The sequence below is a fragment of the Spermophilus citellus genome, assembly GCF_964194105.1.
Source record: "Spermophilus citellus genome assembly, chromosome: 1".
Classification (NCBI taxonomy): domain Eukaryota; kingdom Metazoa; phylum Chordata; class Mammalia; order Rodentia; family Sciuridae; genus Spermophilus; species Spermophilus citellus.
The window spans coordinates 11,343,422-11,367,670 of record NC_138182.1 but is presented as its reverse complement, the minus strand read 5'-3'; the positions used below and the strand labels follow the sequence as shown (position 1 = coordinate 11,367,670).

Here is a 24,249-nt window from a genome sequence, read left to right as displayed (position 1 = left end):
CATTATTAATTATGTTTTGTTGTTCATTTGTTTTGCAAAAATGCCCTGGATTTGAGACCAGGCCATAGAAAAATCTTATTTTATCGGTCTATAACATCTCTTCATTAATCATTTTTTCAGAATTGTCAACATTTTCTGAAAGCATCTCAGTACTTGACAGTGAGGTCTGCTGGATAAATCAAAAGTTGCTGTCTGTGATTTGAAATCATTGGGAGTTCTCATTTGCCTACAACTCACAGAACATACCTATTGGCTTTTGAAGAGACTTTCCTAATGTAGTTTAGTTTTATTCTAGCATATACTTTTAAATTTAAAAGATCCTCTTTCTCATTCTGATTGGTATGTTATTATCTCCTGCTTAATAGGACAGAATAATAACATTATCATAATAGTATCTACATAAAAACAATATTTGGAGGAATTTAGGGAAATAATAGAGGATTAGAAGGAAAATCTAGAATTCTGTTGCTGTGCCACACTTAGAATTATGAATCACCAACCTGTGAGCATTTCCTTGGTGCAGATGGCAAACCGCAGATGGCTTTGCTTGCATTTTATGTTTTTCTTCTACCTTTTTAATAACCTGTGCTTCTGATTCTCAATACTTTGTTTTCTTCCTTCAACATTTGAATGTTGTGCTTTACCTTCTTTTCAGTCTCTTTTCTTCTGAGCTCCCCTAAATTCAGTCTGAGTCTCTTTTCTTTATACTTGGGCACATCCTTTGTGATTTCTTCTGCTTTCCTATTTTTTCTTCTGATTCTGCCTCTATTATCCCTTCTCATTTGTGAAATAAATGATCACAATCTTGGTTGTTAACTGTGCAAGTGTTTTGCTTACAGTGAAAGAAAGGGAAGCCATAAAATTTGAGGTGAAATAAAACATGATAAAGAATCAGGGTCATCAGTTTCTATAAGTGTTTGGAATTCCCCTGAGAAAGTCTCTGAGTCACCACAGAAGTCCCCCATAAAAACCTTTCCTTCAAGGGCTAGCTGCTAACATAAGTCAAATTGCATATTAAAGCCTCTTGGTTTCCCCCTATTGCTTTTATTGAGATATATCACATTTTAACTGTATTATTATTGCCATGGGCCATTTTGAGTTTATCTAAGAGGTGAACTGAACATTGATTCCACAGGAAATAATACATTCCTTGTTCTAAACAACTGAATAAAATCTTCCAACCTGTCCATTTATAAGTTTCTGATTTCCTATCTATCAGACCTTTTCATAGATTTCTTTTATTTCTTTCTTTGTTACATGCTGAAAAAAAAATCCATCCTGTTTTGTGTGGTTCCTCCTCATAAGAGTCTTCTCTTCTGCAAATAGGAATCTATGCTGCTGAAGTTGGAAACTGAGCATTAGGCGCCTTGTTATAGCACATTTTCCTACGTGCCAGGTACTTTGGAAATGTTATTTTTTTTAATATTTATTTTTAGTTGTAATTGGACACATACCTTTGTTTTACTTACTTATTTTTTTTTTATGTGATGCTGAGGATCGAACCCAGGGCCTCTCACGTGCTAGGCGAGCGCTGTACCACTGAGCCACAACCCAGCCCCTGGAAATGTTATTGTTAATGCTAATTCTTGGGTTTAATTATTTTCATTTTCATTTATAGGAAATTAAGGATTAGAAGTAGTAATTAATTTGCTTAAGGCCACCAAGCTACTGGTTTAAATTTAGATTTCTTTGATTCCAAAGACCATGGTTTTTTCATTATACTTTGGCTAAACTAATGAGATTTCAGGATGGATGCTAAAATTTGAGTCACTGTTTAGTATAAAACGTCATAAGGTACTTAAGTGTGTGGGACTGAAATAGACAGCAGCTGCCCATGGGTGGGATGACAGACGCTTAAGAATTAAAATGTTCCCTCTGTGTATTAGTTTTGTGGACTACCTTGCCTCCTACATTCAACTCTTGATTTTTTCCTTTGACCCCTAAGTGTACAGATAGAGAGCTATTGATCCCCAGTTTACCTTTAACCCCAAAGGTAGATATCAGTAATTTAGTGAGCTTGACTTCCATTAAAGTAATCTTTTTACTGGACCAAAGGTCCTTAGTACAATTAAGTCAAATTGATTTTGAAAGGAAAAGAAATTGTAAGTCTAAACCTGCCTTTTGACAGTTTCTTGTTTATTCTGATTTTTTTCTTTTGCTTATGTTTCTCACAACCACAAATTATGTTCAATTTAAATTAAAATGTTTTTTTCTTTTATCCTGAAGTCCAACATCCTACAAACCCAGTCTCCCAAGATTTCCACATCTCAGTAAGTGTTCCCCGATTCCTTGAGGCCTGGACCTGGGATGTGTCCTGGGCGCCTGTTTCCCTGTTGTCCTATAGGATGGAAGTCCCTGTGCAGGTGCTGCCATCCTCTCTGCACACACCCCATAGTCACTGCCTGCTGTGCGTGTCACCCCCTCTCTCCTCCAAACTACCCTTGTCATAGCAAGAACTATGACAATAGTTTTTATACTCCTTATTTAGCGCCATTCTTCATAGAACTTCATGCAATATTTTAAAACTTTAATGATCAGGGCACATCTCATCCCCTCCCGTCCCACCCATCCCTGCTTTGCACCCGCTAATGACATAACATTGCCCTTGGATGAATTCACAGTTCCCTGCTGATATGGATGCCATGTGACTCGAGCCTGTCTTTGTCTCCAGTTTTCTGCTACCTCCCTCCTTGTCCCATTGGCTCACTTGAACACACCAACTCTCAGAGCCTTAGGATTAAGGTCTTCTGGGGGAGGGGTATAGAGGAGACCTGGAAGACTCATGCTGATATCCTCACATAGATGACCTCATGTAGTCTTCATATCTGGGCTTAAATATCATGTCTTCCAGGGAAGATGCCCCGATGTTGCCACCCAGATACGTGTCTGATGACCATATTCTAAGTTTCTGCATGGTACTTGTGACTTGCCAGTAATTTACTTGTTCATTAATTTCCTCATCAATATTCTGTTTTGAAAAATTTCAATCAAACAGCATTTTCAAAGAACTTTATAGTATACTGTGTTTTCAACACCAAGATTATATATCCATATATAATATATTGTATGTATACAAAGACATGTTATATACTCAATACCACTGTTATCTAACCATATCATTAACCCATCTTGTTTTTTGTTGTATTTTAAAGTAAACTGCACATATTGGTACGTGTCCTACCAAAAACTTCAGCATAGGGCTGGATGCTCACAATGCCTAGCGTTTCATCCCCAGTACTGCTCCCACCCCCTCACCAAGAAAAAGAAAGAAGAACTTCCATATACATGTCATAAACTGAATTCAGTATTTATACATAGTTTTGTTGCAAATTTGCATATAGTAATGTGAGTAAATGTTGCCTATATTTGCTGATTTTAATATATGCATATATCTATGTAACTGTGGACCCTACCAAGATAGTGAACATTTCTGTCACCCCGGAAAGTTCTTTCATGCTCTTTCTAAATTAGTTTTTACCCCTTATTCCTGGAGGCAACCTGCTTTAAATTTTTTACACCGAAGATAAGATGTTAAAAATTTGAGATAAAATTTAAATACTATAACATTCAGCCTTGCAAAGTACATAATTCAGTGGGGTTTTTTTTTTTTTTTGAGAGAGAGAGAGAGAGAGAGAGAGAGAGAGAGAGAGAGAATTTCAATATTTATTTTCAGTTTTCGGCAGACACAACATCTTTGTTTGTATGTTGTGTTGAGGATCGAACCCGGGCCGCACGCATGCCAGACGAGCGCGCTACCGCTTGAACCACATTCCCAGCCCAATTCAGTGGTTTTTAATATATTCATAAGATTTTATAGCCATCAGAATCTTCTGATATCAGAATATCTTCATTACTCCCCCTAGGAACTGTACCCATTGGTATTTACTTCCTATTTTTCCCCCACCTACCCCCCAATAACCACTAATTTACTATTGTCTTTATGGGTTGACCCAATCCAGATATTTTATATAAATGGAAGCATATAATATATGAAATTATGTACCTGGTTTCTTTCAATTAGAAGTGTTTTTCAGCTGTGGTCTACCATGTGTCAAAATTTTACTCCTTCATGATTGAATAATCTTCCATTGTGTGTGAATATATATTTTGCTTATCTGTTAATAGACAAATGGGTTGTTTCTGCCTTCTAATTATTATAAATAGTGTGGCTGTGAACATGGGTGTGTATGTGCTAGTTCAAGTACATGTTTTCAGTTAGAGCTCATGCATAGGAGCAGAATTGCTGGGTTATATGGTAACTTTTTGAGGAACTACCAGATTCTTTTCCTTGGGGGCTGCACCTTTTCAGATTTCTACCAGAAATGTGTGGTTTTTCAGCTTCCTGCCAAGAGTTGTTATTTTCTGGTTTTTTAAAAAAATTTATTTTATTTTAATTATTGCCATCCTTGTGTTCATGAAGTAGTATTTCTTGGTGGCAGAGTTGGCAGAATGCATAAAATAATGACACCTTTATGCTGTCTATCAGAAGCTCCCTTCAGTTTCAGAGAAGCAAATAGGATGAAAGTGAAAGGATGCAAAAAGACATCCTGTGCAAATAGAAACCAAAAGACAGCTGGGGTGGCTATGGAAAGACTTGAAGTCTGAAACTGTTAGAAGAGACGAAGAAGGGAAGGACATTATACATTGACTAGCAATTATACACATTTAGGCATCAATAAATAGTTCCTCAAAAGCTAAAGGCAAACTGTGACAGAATTGAAGGGAGAAATAGTTCTTTGATAATAGTTGAAGACTTTAGTACCACAGCATAAGTAAGTAATAGACCGTTCAGATAAAAGGTCAGCAAGGGACTGGCAGACTGGAACAGCTAGACCAGCTAGACCTTGTTAGAGCATGTAGACCTTCCTTCCCCACCCCCCCCCCCACCCCCCAGTCACAGCAGAAGGCACATTTTCCTCCAGTAGTATTGAAAGGAAAAATGAAAGAGTGGTGATCGAGGTATGAAGAACTATTGAAAGGAAAAGGTATCTGATGAGAGCAGTGTCTCACAGAGTGCTGCCTTGTCCCACAGTGTGATATGGCAATAACCTCCCTGCTTTCTTGACAGTTTGTTGTTCTCTTAAAAGAGTTTGGGTTTTCTGCAATAAACAACGACTACACATACCGTTTCCCACTCTTTCATTAGTCTTCTGATGGCCTCTGCCTCGGCCTGTTTCCGATTAGTGCGAGGACCCTGGTGGCCTTTCCTCCCTGCTCTGGCTGCTTTCCTGCACTGTGCTTCCCACCTTGCTTTCGGTATGATATGGCTTGTTTTGTTTCTAAAGTCGCTTTTTAAAAGTTGGTTGTATAGAAGAACAAATTGTTCATATTTAAGAGGGAAAAAATACTACTCCTGAAATCTCAATTTCATGCTGCTTAGAATATTTTTAAATGTTGTTTATGACTCTTGGTTAAAGCTTTCTTGAAGACACTTTGAGAAGATATTAAAATGTACCTTAACAATCTTACGTACTGTTGATTTATTTGCTAATTTGGTCTTCAGGAGAAGATAGGTTTAATATCCAGGGAGATGTAATAAAAATGCCTAAGGAAAAGTTATGTTTAAGAAAAATGGTGCAGGGGTGTTGAACTATATACTTCATGAAATCCATTCTAGGTGGAGAAGTTTGGGGTTGGAGGTGTGGCTCCATGGTAGAGTGTGCATGTAGTAAGCACAAGGTCCTGGGTTCAATTCCCAACACCCGAAGAACAAAAAGATTCTTGTGAAGTAGTGTGGTCATTTGAGGTTGAAATGATACTCCCCTGGAGATGGGAATGCATGTTCTCTTTTTCTTTCCCACCATCTTTTGGTGCTTGTATTTCTTTTCCCACATACACATTTAGCCATAAGCATGATTCCACACTTTCCCTTTGTTTTCTGTGGAGTTTACTCTGCTGCCTCTGTCTGTGTTTCAGTCCTTCATCTTCTTCCTCTTGCGTTGTTGGTGTTCATTCTTGCATGTTTTCCTTTTTCTATTACTCTGTTGCAAAAGACTGCAAAACATTCAGGCGTGATGTGGAAACACATTGTAATGGGAAAAAAATGTTGGTTTTTGTTTGGAAACTTCTTGTCTGTGAACACCTTCTGCTCTAATCTGCACAATGAAGTGCACTGATTTCTGATCCCTGGAGCAGAGTAGGGGATCTATTGTTTTTTATTTATCCAAGCCAAGAAAAATAGGCCAGTATAATCAGGTTTTCAATAAAGTATAGTTGTGGTTCTCCACTAAATCAATAGTTTATTTTAACTAATCTAGCATACCATGATTGTGTCTCTGTGTGTACAGTATTGATTCATTCCTATTTAATTATTTAAATGAATATATCATGTTTGATACTCAATGTATGGTTTGGATCTGAGTGTCTCCCAAAAGCTCCTGTGTTGAAAGCTTGGCCCCCTAAGGCAGCAGTGTTTGTTTGGAGGTGTGGCTTTTGAAAGGTCACATAATTGTGTTTCAGTCCTTCATCTTCTTTCTCTTGCTTGTTGGTATTCATTCATGAGGGCTCTCACCTAATCAATGGATTACTCCAATGACGGTTTCATAATTTAATGGACTGTGGAAGGTGCTGGAAACTTAGGAGGTGGGGCCTAGTAGGAGGGATGGGTTTTGGGGGTGTGTCCTTAAGGGCTACATCTTGTCCTGGCCTTTCTTCCCTTACTTGCCCTGTCTCTGCTTCCTGGCCCCATAAGGTGAGAGCTTTGCTCCACCTCAGCCTCCCACCATGATGTGCTGCCTCACCAGAGGACCCGAAACAGGGACCCAGGCCACCATGGATGGAAAATTCCCAAACCATGAGCCCAGGTCTCTCCTCCTATAAGTTGTTTTAGTCAGGTTATTTTGTCACAGTGACAGAAAGCTGATTGACTAGCAGCACACTTATTATTAATATATTTTAAATATATAAATTAAAAATAAGTATATTAAATTTTACATTGGACGCAATTTAAACAATATGTAATATACTAATAGAATATATTTATAAATATATGATTCAGTAATAAATTATTATATCTAATAAATACAACTCATAAACAGTTGTTTATGTATTTATGTATGTGTATGGACAACTGAGGAAAGGCAAGATATTCTGTGGTCACTTCACACTTTTTCTTTTTCCAACAGGAAAAACTGAGAATTAGCCATCTTTAGAGATAGTAGCTGTATGAATGTGGATAATTCATAGTTGAACTGCCAGAAATAGTAAATATGTATATTTACTATGTTTCCTTTTTATTGGATATTATAAATCCCAAGTAGTATTGATACAAATGTGTATCACCTCAGTCTGAAGTGTGGCAAATCAAATGGTATGATTAACCTGGGTCCATAGGGAGATTAAATGTAACTAATTTTTAATTAAGAGAACAGTAAAATCAATGGAAAATTATGATACAATACACACAAAATGAATGATGCATTGAAAATAGAATTCATTTCCCTAATTTGTTTGAAGTTAAATTACTTCTTTGATTGTATTCACAACAGGCACTTTTCAGTGTACCAGCCTGGTACTTAGTGGCCAAATTCCCCAGTGGATTCTGAATTAGATTTTTTGTACAATTCTAGCAGTGTAGCAACTTTTCTCTGATTTCTGTGCAGTTTTCTTAAGTTCATCAGAGCTCAGTGCGCCACATTTTTATTGTCCCTCCCTTTATTTTTTTTCTGTATTACACATGGTCTCTGCCTATTTGTCAGGTTGTAGGATGGGAAGGAAGAGTTGGTGTAGGCTGTACTTAGGCAGCTAGACTGATGGAGAATGTGTCATCTGCAGCGTTAGGTGTTATGGAGGCAGGAAGTAGAGGTCACGATTTTGATGATTAATTGTGAAGCCTTCTCCATGATTTGGTATTCCACTGTTGTATCTCATGTGGTTTTTCAGTTTGCAGATGATGATGATGATGATGATGTTTAAGAGATCATCATCATTATCTTCTCCTAAATATTTCTTGAATTCATCCACTTCTCTTTAATTTCTACTACTCCTTTTTTTAAGTTAGTGTCATCTCTTGCTTACAACACTATAATAACTTTTCAGATGGCACCTGTATTACAATTAGAATCTTTGGAGGCAGACAGACCCTGGAAGTGTATTGGAAAAATACCCTTTAACACCTGTGGGAGAGTAAAGGAAACTAGACTAAGGGAGAAATTGAACTGAGTTGACGTCATGTGTTAACAAAGGCCTCAGAGTTCTAAATGTGGGTTAATGTTTCACAGTTGTCAAGTTGAGGCAAAAGCTAACCACTGGGGTGTAAGTTCCCCCTAGGATGAGACAAGACTAGGCAGAAAATTGAGGAAAAGTCAGCTGTAGTTGCCAATACTTCCAGTAGTTGGGAGAAACTACCGAACTAGGGATCTTGGCAATTAACCCTATTTTATAATTTTGATATGTTTCAAATTTGCATTATGATTTTTGACATGTTATTTGATAAAATAATTTAGAATAATTGAAAAAAATGAAATAATTGAAAAAATACAAAATTTTGTTTTGTTATTTCTAACTTAATTGCTTTATGATCAATGAATATATGATTTTTTTTAAATTAAGAATTTTCTATATTTGAGAACATTGTTTTTGGCCAGTCACTCTAAATATATATTCCATGTGTAAAAAAGAATGCATAGTCTCAAAATATTATTTGTATTATACAGATGACCCATAGGTCAAGTCTACCTGTCAAGATATTTAAATCTTCTAATGATGTTTTTGGATATTTAATCTGTTCATTTATTTAAAAAGTGGATTTCCAAATTTTATTTTATTTTTTGCCAGGTTTTACCTGTGTTAAATTAATAGGTAACATGTATTTTTTTGGTTAATTTTACTTTTTATCAAAAATTTGTGACTAATTTGTTATTTTTCTTTTTAGTCAGATTTTATGTGATATTAATATGTCTAAATAAACTTAACTTGGCCTTGTTCTTTTACCTTTTCCCATCTTTAATCTGCCAGTGAATTATTATTTTTTACATCCCTCTTGTAGGTATATGGACTGATTTTTACTTTTTTTCTGTTCAGACTAGCAGTTCCTGTCTTTTAACTGGAGAGTTGAGTCCATTTATACTTGTTGTGTTTACTACTATATTTTGGTTTATTTATATCATCTGCTTTTTTATTTTTGTTTGTTCTATTGTTTATATTCTCTTTTCTCTCTGTTCTTAGCTTCTTTTTGGTGCTGATGATTTAAAAAAAAATCTTGTTCTTTTCCTTTCTCACCCCTTGTACCATGATAGAAATTTTGTTCTCTATTTTTATTCTTTCAGTATTTGCTATAGAAATTTAGACTTCAAGGTATCATTTAGCCATCCTTCATCCTTGATAATATTTAGTTTTGTCAGGGTTTTGAATTTTAGCTATTCCAGTAGGCATGTGGTAATATATTACTGTGTTGTTTTAATTTGCAATTCTCTGCTGACATATGTGCACATTTTTTTCATATTCTTGTTTACATTCTATATATCTTATTTATTGAGCTTTTTTTTTCACATCATTTGCCCAGTTTTAAGTTGTTTTCTTGTTGTTGAGTTTCAAGAGTTTCAAGTATATTTTGAATGCAATTTTTTTGTTATATATATATATAAATATAATTCAGGTATGTGTTTTATAACTATTTTCTCCCAATCTGTGACTTGTATTTTAATTCTCTTAAGCATGTCTTTTGTATAGAAGTTTTAAATTTTAGTAAAGGTTGATTTATCAGTGTTGTTTTTCCTTTCTTTGATTCTTCCAGAGATTATATAGTTTTACATCATAAGATTAATTTTGAGTACTTTTTTGGTGAAACATAAAAACTGTCTAGATTCTTTCTCTCTTTCTCTCCCCGCCCCACCTCTGGTTCGAATATCTAATTATTCAGTATCACTTGTTGGAAAGAAGTCTTTTACTTCTTGGTCAAGGTTTAGTTGAGTATACTTGTGTGCACTATTTCTGGGTTCTCTTCTGTTGCTTTAATTAACTCATTGAGTCCTTCACTAGTATCCTGGCGTCTTGGTTGCTGTAGCTTCATAATGAATCTTTAAGTTGTAAGTATCTGTCTTTTGAATTTGTCCTTATCTTTTAAAATTATGTTAGTTATTCTGTGTTTTTAGCCTTCCCATATAAACTTTAGAATCAGTTTGTTGATATCCACAAAACCCACAGATAACTTGCTGGGATTTTGATTTATGTTCAGCCTATATGTTAAGTTGCAGATAATTGATCTTAACAGTACCAAATCTTCCTATCCATAAATGTGGAGTATCTCTCCATTGAAGTCTTCTTGATTACCTTAATCAGAGTTTTATAGCTTTCCTCATAGACATTCTATATAAATTTTGCTAGATTTACATCTATCTCAATTTTTGAGTGCTAATATAAATGATATCATGTCTTAAATTTCATATTTCAATTATTTGTAGATTGTATACAGGAATGTTATCAATTTTAAAAAACTATTTTTACTTGTAGATGGACATAATATCTTTATTTTGTTTATTTACTTTTTTTTTTAATTGATGCTGATCAAACCCAGTGCCCCCCATGTATTAGGCAAGTGCTCTACTCCTGAGCTACAACCCTAGCCCAGGAACACAATCAACTCTTATATTTTAACCTTATATTTTGCAGTATTGCTATGATTGCTTATTAATTCTGGAGAATTTGTTTGAATTTTTAAATAGATTTTCTTTGTAGTCATATTATCTGTCACAGAAGGCAGTTTTATTTCTTCCTCCCAATCTCTTTATTCTTTTTTTTCCCCTCCTTCTTTTTGGTACCAGGGATTGAACTCTGGGACACTTGTCCACTGAGCCATATCCCCAGCTCAATTTTTTTAATTTAGAGACAAGGTCTCACTGACTTGCTTAGCGCCTTGCTATTCCTGAGGCTGGCTTTGAACTCATGATTCTTGTGTCTTAGCCTCCTGAGCTGCTGGGATTACAGGAGTGCACCTGGCCATAATCTTTTTATTCTTTATTTCCTTTTCTTGACTGGAATGCTAAGAAGGTAAATATATTTTATATATATATATTACTGTAAATAATAAGTAAATATATTATATATATTGCCTTGTTCCTTTTTGGAATTTTCAATGCCTAAAATTTTTTGAATATGTAGAGTTTCAGATTTCAGGTTTTTTGATTCAGGATACTCTATTAGTAATTCTATGTAAATATTCTAAAATTAGAAAAACTCTGAAATCTGAAATACTTCTGTCCCCAATCATTTTGGGTTAGTGTACTCAGTCTGTAGTATTTGTGACGGATGTTTTAAGGATCTTCATTTGAGTTTGTTTCTGTTGCCTATTTTCTTTCTCTTCATCACACAATCTCTTAATTTTTATTGAATTTTGGATATTGTGAATGCTGTGTATTCGGATTTTTAAAATATTTATCTAAAAGTTATTGAAGTTGATTTTATTTGTCAGGTAAATTAATTGATGTGCAGGCTAATATCTTTCAGGCCTGTTGTTTTTTTTTTTAAATTTTTTGTAGTTGTATATGGACAGAATGCCTTTATTTTATCTGTTCATTTTTATATGGTGCTGAGGTTTGAAGTCAATGTCTCACACATACTAGGCAAGCGCTCTGCCACTGAGCCACAACCCCAGCCCTCCAGCCTGTTTAAAGTCTTTTAACAAGTCTAGAATAGTCCTTTCTGGTGTATGAAAGCTACCTCTCTCTACTTCCACACATACCTGTCCTTGGGGTTCATGATTTGTACTTCAATGTACCTCTGTGGTTTTTTCTTAGTCTTATGTAAGCTCATCACAATGTCTGGCAGGAGGTATGATTTCATATATGGCTTAAAAAAGTTTCACTGACCTCGAGTGTGGCAGAGGCAGTGGTAGGGAGTTCTATTAGGAGGCCATGGTAGGAGTCCTAGCAAGGGATGGTGTAGTTTGTATAATTATGATCGTAATTACAAAGAAAAGTGAATAAGTTTGATTTCTTAAGGAATCAATAAGAGTTGCACACCATCCAATAGCTGTACTCCCAGAACTGTATTCCAAGCACTTAGGCAGGGTTCTAGACAGCAAGTACACAGATATTCATGGGAGCATTGTATGTGTAAAAACAGTGGATAACATCTGAGCCTTCATAGGATAATGCTATAACATATTCATGAGGTAAAATATCTTACAGCAGTAAAAATAAATGATGTGGAGCTATTTAAATGGTTAGCTAGAACATTCATGTAGTAACTATGATTTTGCACATTATTGGCTAAGCCCTGTTTTAGTCAGTGGAGAAGCAACAGTGAAGACAGGCAAAGATATTTGTCTTCATTTTTAAAAAGCTCATTTGTCAGTGAATAATGTAGAAATTGATTAAAGTAAAAATCATTAATATTCATTATTACCAGTGGGTGAGATATTGTTTACATATAAGATATTCATGGTTTCAAAGTGTCAGTCCAGTGACGGTTTGCTGGTTACAAAAGGAAAATGGCATGTTTTCTGTGAGGGAATTTAATATACACCACCTTAAGTACTCAAATCTAACTTTATGGGTAATGAGACTAGTGGAGTCTTTTTTTTCCTTGTGTGATACAAAAATCAAGATAGAATATCAGTAATATAGAATGTAAAAATTGCTTGTTAGAAATTTTTTGTTGTTAATCTGAATTAAATGAGTAAATAATCAAATACATTCAGATTGTGGAATATTTTGTAAAATGTCCATACTTCATTCATCAAAAAATGTCACTGTCATGAATGATATCCCCCCAAAAAAGCAAAAAAACACACCCCAGAGTTCAGTGAACTGCTTTACATTAATTGAGCTTGAGGAAGTCTGAGGACCCCAGTGCACACACCCTTGACTCCCTGATCCGACACCCAGCCTTCACCTGGGGGTCCTTCCTCTCTGTCATGGACCTTTTCTTCGGGGCCCTTTATTTCTTCTCTGAGGCCCATGATGGGGCCTGTCCTATCCATGGAGAGGACAGCGCCTACTCCTGGGCTACCTTTTATTTTCTTTTTACTTTGAAACTTTCTTTTAGGAAACAAAAGCCTTGTAATTAATTCTAGATTTCCCAAATGTTTCCAAAAGAAGACACCCTTCCACCACCAAGAGCCACACCTTCCCTTTGATCCACTAGAGATTTCTGATGGGAATCACTAAATTTGGAATAGGGCATTTCTCCCAAAATATCATTTCCTCTTCCTTTTTGCTTTTCTTTTCCATTAGTTATTATTTCCTATGAAATTTTAGTTCAAGAGACTGTAGGTAAAAAGTTGAAATAAAATTCTTTATTCTGTGAATTATGAGTATTGGATCAAGTTTTTTTTTTTTCTTTTGTACTTGGGATTGAACCCAGGGACACTTAACCACTGAGCCTCATCCCTCATCCCCAGCCCTATTTTGTATTTCATTTAGAGACAGGGTCTCACTGAGTTGTTTAGCGCCTCGCTTTTTTGCTGAGGCTGACTTTGAACTCATGATTCTCCTGTCTCAACCTCCCTAGCCACTGGGATTTCAGGCATGTGCCACCATGCACGGCCTCAAGATGTTGTTTTATCAGCTTCCCAGTTACCAGGTTATGCACTGTGTGTGAGGCGGCATCTGCTTGAAGAGTAAATTATCGTGTCTTCCATAGGTGAACAAAACACTGTCAGTCCTACAGAAGATTCTTCTTTTTGACTTGGAATCTATAGCTAAACAGGAAAGCGCTTAAGTCCCTGGAGTCTGCCTTCATTTGCTTATCTTCCATGTCCAAACTATCACTGACTCAGATTCTAAAACAAACTTCAAGTCTTTGTCTTTCTCTCTTGGATTAGCCAAATCTGAATCACAGCTGTCTGTCACCTGGAATGCTTACTGCAAAAGCTTCCTAATCAGTCTCCCAGGTCCCACAATTCATTCATTGCATGCAGCCAAAATGATCATAAATACTCTATCAGGTTACTTCCCTGTCCTGTCTCACACTTTGTAACTTGTCCTTTTGTCAGGAATATTCCTTCTTTGTTGATTTTTGTGAGGGCTAGCCTCTATTTATCATTCAGGTTCAGTCTAAATGTTCCCTCAGAGAACCCTTTTCAAGGAAAAGTTACCCTAATCACATTTCTGTGTGTTGTTTCTATGGTAGCTCTTATCCACTTTTACATTTGTGTGTGTGTGTGTGTGTGTGTTTGCACGCACATGTGTATAGTATACATATATGTAAAAGTATATATGAGCATGGTAATGTGTATTTGGGTGGGTGCCTATTTGTATGAGGTGTATGCATATTCATGTGGCATTTTCTAGGGGTAGTAGGCTGTGTGAGATCAGGAATCTTTCTGACTTGTTCATCCTCCTATCCCCCTGAACCAGACCCATGTTTGGCAAATCATATGTATTCAGTAAACATTTTGAGCTAATGAATGAAAATCTGGCGGTAGAGGTAGAAATAAGGCTGCTGGCTCTGTGGTGGACAGTATGCCATGCTTTTTGTTGGGAGCCAAGAGAAGCAGAGAAGGTGTCTTGTCCCATAGTCAAACGTCACTTTGAAAGTGGAATCCAGAAAAGTAGGAATAGAAATCATTTAATTGTAGCATTTGATACATTCATTGTTCAAGTATAGCATTTGATACATTCATTTTTGGAAGTGTTCATTTCTCTTGTTTCTAGGAGGGAAGTGAGGAGTGGAGGTCCCCTCCATGTTGGATTCAGAATGTCAGCAGGCAGGTTGCATCTGTCTCTGGGTCTGGGGTATAGGGAAGGCAGCGGCAATAGGTATTGATGAGAGGACTGTAAAGGTGAGAAAACAAATAACACTGGGCCTTGAGTTCTGCTTTTTATTTTTTAAAAGTAATCTTCAGGGCTGGGGTTGTGGCTTAGCAGTAGAGCGCTTGCCTAGCACTTGCGAGGCCCTGGGTTCAGTCCTCAGCACCACATAAAAATAGATAAACAAAATAAAGATATTGTGTCTAACTACAACTAAATAATAAATATTTAAAAAAGTAATCTTCATAACAGGAGATTTGAACACATTAACCCAGGAGACAGGACTCCCTGATCAAAACCTAAGAACCAGATATAACAGGGTCAGGGGGAAGAGAGGGAGAAACTGGCAGAATGACACTAACTCTTGGTCTAAATTTTTGAGGTGTCTTCTGAAAGCTTGTAGGAATTGTATGTAGTTGTGCTAAGGAAACATGTCAGTTGAAGAATATAAAATTAAATAAATGAATTGTAGACAAAAACCAAACAGAAGAGCAAGGGCTCCATTGGAAAAGAGAATGCAGGAGAAGATTAGCTGGCATTTCATGTCCATTCGAGGTAGGAGGGTAGCAGCAATCATCAACTTGTTGATCATTTCTGATTTTTCTGGGAAAAATTAACTTTCACTAGATCTTTTTTCCCTTCTTCTTCTCTATCCCTATACCTTGTGGCTTACCTAGAGTGGTGGAGAGACAGCAAGAGAGTAGGGATGAGGGACTGAGCTATATGATATTACTTAACATCAGTTGTGTGGAATATTCTTCTTTGGTTGTGGTTGGCTTGTTTCTTCATGGCATGGTGACAGCACAGAAATAGGTAATCCCAGAATCACTTTCATTCATTGAGTTATTTTGCATAAGAACTTGAGTAGAAAAGTTTACCTTTATATTAATTTCGAAGATAGCTCAAAAAGTTAGACTGTCTAACTGTCACTCTGCCAGTTTCTCCCCCTCTTCCTCCTGACCCTGTTAGATCTGGTTCTTAGGCTTTGATCAGAGAGTCCTGCCTCCTGGGTTAATGTGTTCACAGGCCTGATACCTCATTGTCTCTTTTTTGGGAGCCCAAATTGCCTTATTATGTCTTGCCCTATTTTCTAATCACTTCTCCCCTTTTCTGAACATGGAATAATTTCTTATTGCCAAATTTTATGGTTTCTTTTCCCAGTTAGACTCCCCCCACCCCCTTTTTTAAACTATCTGATTTTGAAACTCACAAATCATTGCATGGTCCAGGTCCCATCGTAAATTAATAAGATGAGATTAATACTAGAATGAAAAAAAAAATGCCATATTTCCTAATCCTTAGAGGGATCTGAAAATGGTAGACACGTGGGACATAGACATCACATCTCTTGTGGTTTCCTGTTGCAGAGATAGATAATATGTGGTGGTGAATTGATAACACATTTTTAGAGGGGTATGGATCCATTTGTCTAAAAAAGACCTTAAATTTTTGTAAATGGAATTTTGTAGGCAAAAAGTTTAACAAGGTTTGAATTGTTGGGGGGGGGGCGGCGTTTCTTCACTCTTAAAATGCAGGCTGATTGTTCCTTACTGATTGCAAACTAATTCCTATATGTGACTTTCATTGTGAGGCCACAGCATTGACTGTCCCTCAGGATCAAACCTCATGCAAGATTTCATGCAGCTTCAAGAATATGCTGCCCAGTCTGTGTATTTACTTCTTTTTCTTATGCTAACCCAAAGGTAGTCTGTACTCAACAGGAATGTTTCACTCTCTTCTTAAACTCATCTTATGAGTACCTCTGTTTTGTCTGAAATGTTCCAATCTTTCTCCTCCTCTGGAGCCTCATTTAAATGACACTTCCTATGTTGTATTTTTCTTACCCTTTTCTCTCCACCTTCCTGTGATCCTCTGCTCTTTGAGTCCCCACTGATACGTTATTTGGGTGCTCTGCCTCTTTTCCTGAATTATAAGGCCCTTCATACAAGAACAATGTGTTATTTGTCTTTTTCTCACCGATTTAGCATTTTAAAAAATGCTATCCCACATAAGCAACAAACAAAACATTTTAAATTGAATTGACTATAAAATATTTAGGAAGCAAGTGTCATTTTAACTAAGCTGAAGTTAAGGTGATGTTTTGTGGTGGAGGGGTCAAAGTCTGTGACTTCTGGCCTTTCTTCCTTTTCCCTCAGGATCCTTTAGCTAGAGTTTAATGTTGCTACAGAATCACAGGCCAGAGAGGGTCCTTTAAGGGATCACTGACTGCTTCTTTCTTTGGGAAAGATCATAAACAAATGGTCTTATACATATGAGCATTTCCACAGTGTTTCCAGCAAACCTCTAGAGAAGGGGATGTTATAGCTTTTCTTAATGTATCGTCAGGGTGACTCTTGCTGTCAAAAACTTTACCGTAACTAAATACTCAATCTTTTAACAACAATTTTATGATTTCCTTTTCTTTTATAAACATTAGCTGGAGATGCCCTTAGTTTTGGAACTCACTTTGTACCTTCATGATGCTGTGGAGTGGTGCTTCTCACTTAGATCTTTTCTGCAGCCACGTGTGATTTTTCTCAGTACCATCAGGTTTTTTGTTTTATTAGTTGTTCAAAACATTACATAGCTCTTGACATATCATTTTTCATACATTTGATTCAAGTGGGTTATGAACTCCCATTTTTACCCCGTATACAGATTGCAGATCCTGCAATCTGTATACCATCAGGTTTTGCTGATAAACCTGTTCCCTGTGTTTTTTCAGATGAAAATACTTATAGTACCTGGTAATCACAACTTTTGAAAAAAGGGAATTCAATTTGTTAAACATGCAAACAGATGAAGGGAATTTGTGTGTTTGTGTTTCTTAGTGTTACATAAGTTGCTTCTTTTATCTTTGGCTAGTTAATACTCATCTATTTCTGATTTTGGAATTCACTGTCAAATTATTTATTTAGTTTAGCTCTTATTTTATTGCCAGAGAAAATGTTATGTTTATTGCTACAAGTAGCCTTTTTTTTTTCTTTTAAAATGGCCACACTCTCATTTTAAAAATGTATATTTGATCATTACACTGGTGTTATTTTTTCGACTCTGAAGAAAGGAACTTTTAAATAAATTAGTTATTGTCTTCTGCGTTATTGAACATGTGGTCAGTTGTCATGTTCATACATCCAGATGATCAAAGTCTGAACTTCTGTCCAATTCCTCCCTGCGGCTAGGCTACCCGGTCATGATCAAGGCCTCAGCAGGCGGTGGCGGGAAAGGCATGCGCGTCGCTTGGAATGATGAGGAGACCAGGTGAGCCTCTGTCCAAAATGTACTTTTGATGAAAATTGCAGTTGCCAGAGTTTTATTAAGCTGGCAAGTAAACAGATACTAACAGCATAATGGAGTAATTACAATAACCACTTATTGAATGGGGAAAAATAGAAATTATGGAGAAGTCTTCATTTTTTATATTTTGAGATGAATATCCTATTATAGAGAGGCTTTTATAAGGGTATTTTAAAACATTAACAAAGGACTTTTTGTTTTTACAGTATATTTTTAAACAATTATAGTTATTCTATTTTTTAGGCAGAAGTTACTAACATTTGACTCTCTAATTTGGAAGGTAATCTGAAAATTTGAACCAAATATATTTAAGAGTAGACATAATTTCATTGAATGTTTATGTCAGGGCTGTGGGTATAGCTCAGTGGTAGAGTGCTTGCTCAGCATGCACAAGAACCCTGCGTTCCATACCCAGTACTGCAAAACCAAACCAAAACAAAACAAAAAAACAAAACAAAACAAAAAAACCCACGAAAACACAACAATGATAAAAAGAATTTATGTCTTACCTTATTATGTACTTGTTGTACTTTGCTAGTCCATAAAAGTAGTGAACTATTTTGATATTTTATAGTGTGAAACGTATTCTTTTCTCAGTTTGAAATTGCTGCATGTCTTTTATATACAAAGCACTTTGTTGTAAATTTAGGTCACTTTCTTTTTACTAGTCTCAGAAATCAAAAGTAACTTCCAAGAGACAAAATTTTAAAAATCAAACATATTGGTGACATTATAGTGATTAGAAAGGAGTAGTTCAAGAAACTGCCTAATAGAAGCAGGTTTAAGGAACTCTGTTCATATTTATTTTCCTTATTTTCAAAATTGACAGCAGGAGAGTTGTTATTTTGGGAGATGATGCGATGAGAAATCACATTTTTTTTTTTTATTGTTATGTTGTCTTTCCTGCCTTTTCTCCACCCAGAAGTCATCTGGCCTTTCAGATGCTTAACTCTGCTATTTCCTCCTTTGCTCATTTCTTTCCCCATTCACTTCCCTCATAAAGCTCCTAAAGACAGGAATTTGGATTTATTAGTGTGAAAGTCATCCAGTACAGTGGGACCAAACCTTACTAAAGACAGGAGGTTCTGAAGAGAGCAATTACCTTGAAAATCTCCTGGCTGCTCTGCATTCTCCTTTAAGGCCTTGTGGGAAGGCACTGTGTTTGGAACTCATGGAGTGTCAGCTCTACAGGACAACTGACTCACAACACCACTGTTTCTTTGGTTGACACCAGGGACGTGCTTGGCTTGTTTTGTGAGGATGACAGTCTGTAAATTCCAACCTCACTCTCACAGTGGCTCTGCACCAGGAAATGACCAAGATCACAGAGATGCTCCTCTTCCCTCTTCTGCTAACCCAACAAGAAGAAATGCAATATTTGCTGAGAGCCTGCTGTTGACAGGTGCTGTTTTAGTAAGGCTTCAGGGACATAGCAATGAATAAAATTCCTTCACATATTTTATGTACTAGATCAGGGGTTCTTAACTTGGTAAGGGGAGGTTCATGAATGGGGATGAATGAAAACCACAGATTTCTCTTACCAGCCTCTGCCTGGGATGCATGTTTCCTCCTGGGAACAACAGCCAGGGGAATAGTAGTATCTGTAGAAGTTTTTACTGCTAGAAAGTCATATGTGTTATCTCATTATGTTTTTGCAGATGAGTTACGCTGATCATGAGACCCATCGTCAGTGCTCATTATTTAACAAGGAACCACTTGTATTATGTTTAAATGTGTAAAAATTTTCAATATCTGTATTTCAATATTATTTTGTTTCCTCTGCAATCCTATGTATTTTTAATTTTTAAATTATTAATTGATATTATTTTTGCTGTTATTTGCAGTGCTGGGGATAGAACCCAGGGCCTTGCTCATGCTATAAGCTGTTATAATTATTACTTTTTTTTTTTTTTTAAAGAGCAGGGTCTCGCTGTTTTGCCCAATCTGGCCCTGCACTTCTGGGCCTAGGTCATCTTACTGAGTACCCGGGACAACAGGTCTGTCCTATCATGCCTGGTGACCCCATGCGTTTTATAACAGTTTAAGCCTTATTTTGACAAAATGTTTCTGTGCTGTATCATCTTGTGAAAGGGATCCATGGCATAAACAAGGTTGGGAAATTCTGCAGGTGGTAGTAGGAGTCAAACAAAAATCACTGTGGAAGGTGAGAATAGCATAAGAAACATAAAAATGGGCAGAGACTTGAGGAGTCCTGGAGGGAATTCCCCTCAGACCACCTCTAGGCCTGTCCTTGAGGAGCCAGCGCTGGAGCCAGGAGGTGAGGATCCAGGCGAGGGAACGGCAAGCGCAGCCGTCCTCTTGCAGGAGAACCAAGACCGGGTGGCAAGGGAGGGAAGGCAGAAGGGGCAGCTCAGAGTGCCTTTGTGGGGTCAGGGAGATCTGCTGGCTCTCAGTCAGGTGCGAAGCTGCTGGAGTGATCTGAGCAGAAAAGACCATCATGGAACTTCAAATTCCCGATATTTGAAAAAGTATAGAGAAGAATTCAATGAACTTCTGTGTGTATTATCAGATTAACCAGCTGTGGAGGTTTTCTGACTGAGGTCTTACTAGGGCCACTCTGGTTGCTATTTGGTGGTGGACTTGAGGGGGGCAGAATCATGATCTTGAAATCAGAGAAACCAGTGAGGAGGCTGCTGTGATCATCTGTGCAAGAAAAATGGTGTGATTGGTGGCGGTGTCAAAAAAGAGTGTGATTTTGAACATAGAGACTGGAGTGCTGAGGGACTGACACAGAGTGAGAGTGCTCATGGATGACGCGTGGACTCTCCCCTGGCTTTTTAGGTGTGTTCTTACTTTCTCTTTGTCTTAGTGTTGAATTTATATGAATTGAATGTATATGACACAACTTTGTTTCACTTGAAAATTTCTTGGGACATGCTGAGAGATGAAGGTCCAAGTGAGGGCTTCTGTCTTCCAAGTTGAAGAATGCTGCATTGCTCTGGTTTTTAGACTCTCTGGAACTCTCTCGGCCTGGCTTAGCACCTTTACATAGAGCATGAATTAACTATGGGTGTGTGGAGTTGGGCTGACTGGATATTGTGTGGGGACAGAAGCACGCAGAAGCAGGGAGGCTGCTTAGTCCCATTTGACCTCACAGTCCATTCTATTTGACATTTATCTATCAAAGTTCAGGTTTAATGTCTCAAAGATTTTTTTCCTGTTTGTTGTTCACAATTTTAAATAGAACCCTTTGAACCACAGGACCCTTCCATGGGTGGCTTGATCTTCCTCACAGTCTGGTGGTTTGGGACTTCTACAAGGTGACCCGGAGTTACAAGATCAGTTGTTTCAAATCCAGATGGAAGCTGTATTACCTTTTTTTTTTTTTTTAAGTAGAGTATATTTTTTCATATTATATATGACCCATTCTTAGAAATCACCCTGTTTCCCCTCCACCACCTTCTGGTGATTGCCAGGGAGTACTAGGTTCTGACCAAATCCAATGCAATGTGACTCCACTTCTTCACCTGGAGTGGCGGGATTCTAGAACAGCACCTGGATGGGAGACACTGTCATTTGTCATCCTTGGGAAGACCGTTGCTACATACAGCCTCTTCATAGGAAAGAATGGCATAAGAAAGATGCTGGAAACCATTTGCAGGTTTTGTGAGAGGTGTATATTTAGTGAACGTTACTTTTTTTCCTCATTGTTTTCCTCTTTTGCGTGATATTATATAGCAATTTCACTGAAAGCCCAACACTTAATTTTTATTGCTCCTCTTTAGTTCTCAGATTTCTTTTTTTAAAAATATTTATTTATTTATGTATCTTTAGTTTTTAGGTGGATACAATAGTTTGTTTTTATGTGGTGCCGAGAATCGAACCCAGTGCATGCTCATGCATGTATGCTAGGCGAGCACTCTACAGCTGGGCCACCACCCCAGCCCCTAGTTCTCAGATTTCTTATCAGACCTGCTCCATGCTATTGTAGGGAACAGGCTGTCTTATGGGAGGGATTGCTCTTCCCAGTTTCCTGCCAGTGGGACTTGTTGTGCTATTGTTGATCCTGAATTTTAACTTAGAGTTTAGTGTTTTCACGAAAGAAGTTATTATAGCCATTCATATGGCATCTTTTATTAAATAATTTAACCCTTACTTGGCAAGTAAATGGCACATTGATTCAAATTATATTTATATAGTTTGTAAATATAGATCATTTTCTACTGAAAAATATGACTCTGTGCAGCTTGGTAAACAAGCCATCTCTTTTGTTTAGATCAACAAAAGTGTAGCTCTGTTGGCTTTAATAATACATTATATGCTCTTTGCTTTTAAAAGTTGCTCTATGTCCTTTGTTCATTTGAAAACCACCAAATTCCAAATAAACGAAAGGTCTAATGAATACCCAGGTATTTAACTTCTGTAATAACTCATTGTGGATATTATGCCACAACTAATCCGTTCTTTCTTTTCCTCTCTCCCACTCCTGAAGAACTTTCTTTGTGTGTAAGCCACAACATTTTAGTATTCTTTGGAAGCATTATAAAATTTAGTGATCATTATTTGTTTTTATATTTTATCCTAAGAGGTGTCTATGACTTGTCGTAGAATCGTTAGAACATTGGAAAGATTTTTATAAAAATGTTTGATATTATACAATAAATTGGGAAGAGAATAATGAAGGTGTTGAACACAGACTTAGATATTTTCATAATTATCTCTGGCTTTCTTTTCCCTATCCAAATTTAAGTGAGATGTATGACATGAATAGAAGTGATTGTCCCACCCATTTGAATGTCCCCACTAGACTTTAGGCTCTTTGAGGGTGCTTTCTGTTTTATTTTTGTCATCCCAGGACCTACATAGTTTGGTGATTAGTAGTTACTTATTGGGAGAATGTTATGATTGAATACCACAAAAATTTTTTGTTTTTGTTTTTGTGCTGGGATGAAACCTAGGTCCTTGTGCATGGTAAGCATGTGTTCTACTGCTGAGCTACACCTCTAGCCCCAAAGATATTCTTAATAAAAATTTCCTTCAGTTTGAAATTTATCTGTGATACTTTCAAACTTGATACTGACCTTGGTGACTTTGATTTTTTACTCTTGGAATTCTTGGTTTAAAAGCAAAATGAAACTTCTCAATCATTATAGCAGAGACAAATTGCAAAGCTCTGTGTTTTCTCTTTGTGAATTATAATATCCCATCTAATAAAAGTTGGTTATGTGGTATTAAAAACAATGATTCATTGTACTTCTGGTTTCTTTGAAGTTTGCAGTCTCCTGAGATCTGAACTTCATATCCCTAAATCAAAGATGTAATCGAAGACTAAGAAAACTCAATGCCTTTTATCTGAGAGCAGAGAGTTTTGCCACATTTGGAAATTTGTCTTTTAGTCATTGTTTACCTGCAATGTTATATGTTTCAAGCTCAAAAATAAACACATCAGGTAGTTATTTTTAATATCACCAGATGGACTGTTTGGAAATTAAAGGATTAAAAGAACTTGGTTTTAATGTTTTATGTTAAATACAAATGTTTAACTGTTTACTAAAAGTAAAAGGAATTAAGTTTTATATTCTGAATATATCAATGAGCATACAATACAATTCTCAATCAGTTTTAGTAAGTTTGTTTTTAATGGACTGGCCAAATATGCCGATTTTATATGCATTTTAGTAAGCATATTTTAATAATAATGACTTAAATTATTTTAGTTTGGGGTCAACATAGAGGAAAATAATTAAATTCATGTTATTTTCACAAATTCTTTTTCTTTTAATTATTGATTTTCAACAATTTAAAAAATAAAAGGGCCTGTGTGGTGGGTGGGAGATAATGGAGAGCATTGTATGCATTTAGAATATGAGGAAGTGCTCTTGAGAATCTTCATACTGCATGTCTGGTCTCCTGGGTACGTTTGCTGTGGTTCTGGGGTAGTTGTGCCGTTGGCCAGGCCCTTTCTTGTTCTGTTTGCATTTTCTATCTTCTGAGACGAGTGGATGTACATTTTAATTGGGGGGCGGTGGTGAGTGCAGTGAAGATAGATTAAGGTTGAAGAAATAAGATTAACTTTAAATGCTTGGTTTAGTTGATTAAAATCTCTTACATAACATTTGGTGAAATAAGTCCTGGTGTCAATAGAAAGTTTATGATCAGTTAAGTTAAATAACCCACTGAAGATCATAGAGCTTGTAATTGGAGGGGGTACAGCTCAAGCAGAGTTAATTTAATTATCTGTATATTGATTAAGTTTTTTTCTGCTTTGTTCTGAAATATGCCAAAATAAATACTTAATTCT

General features: G+C 36.6%; 1 protein-coding gene across 6 annotated transcripts in view; it reads left to right on the top strand.

Annotated features, from left to right (window-relative positions):
* Nucleotides 1-24,249, top strand: part of PCCA (propionyl-CoA carboxylase subunit alpha) — a 371,716-nt gene that overhangs the window by 136,399 nt on the left and 211,068 nt on the right. For all 6 annotated transcript variants that reach the window (XM_081297671.1, XM_081297670.1, XM_081297669.1 and 3 more), the window contains exon 9: nucleotides 17,873-17,951. In XM_081297671.1, the coding sequence (XP_081153797.1) occupies nucleotides 17,873-17,951 (79 nt within the window). The remainder of the gene's footprint in view (nucleotides 1-17,872; nucleotides 17,952-24,249) is intronic.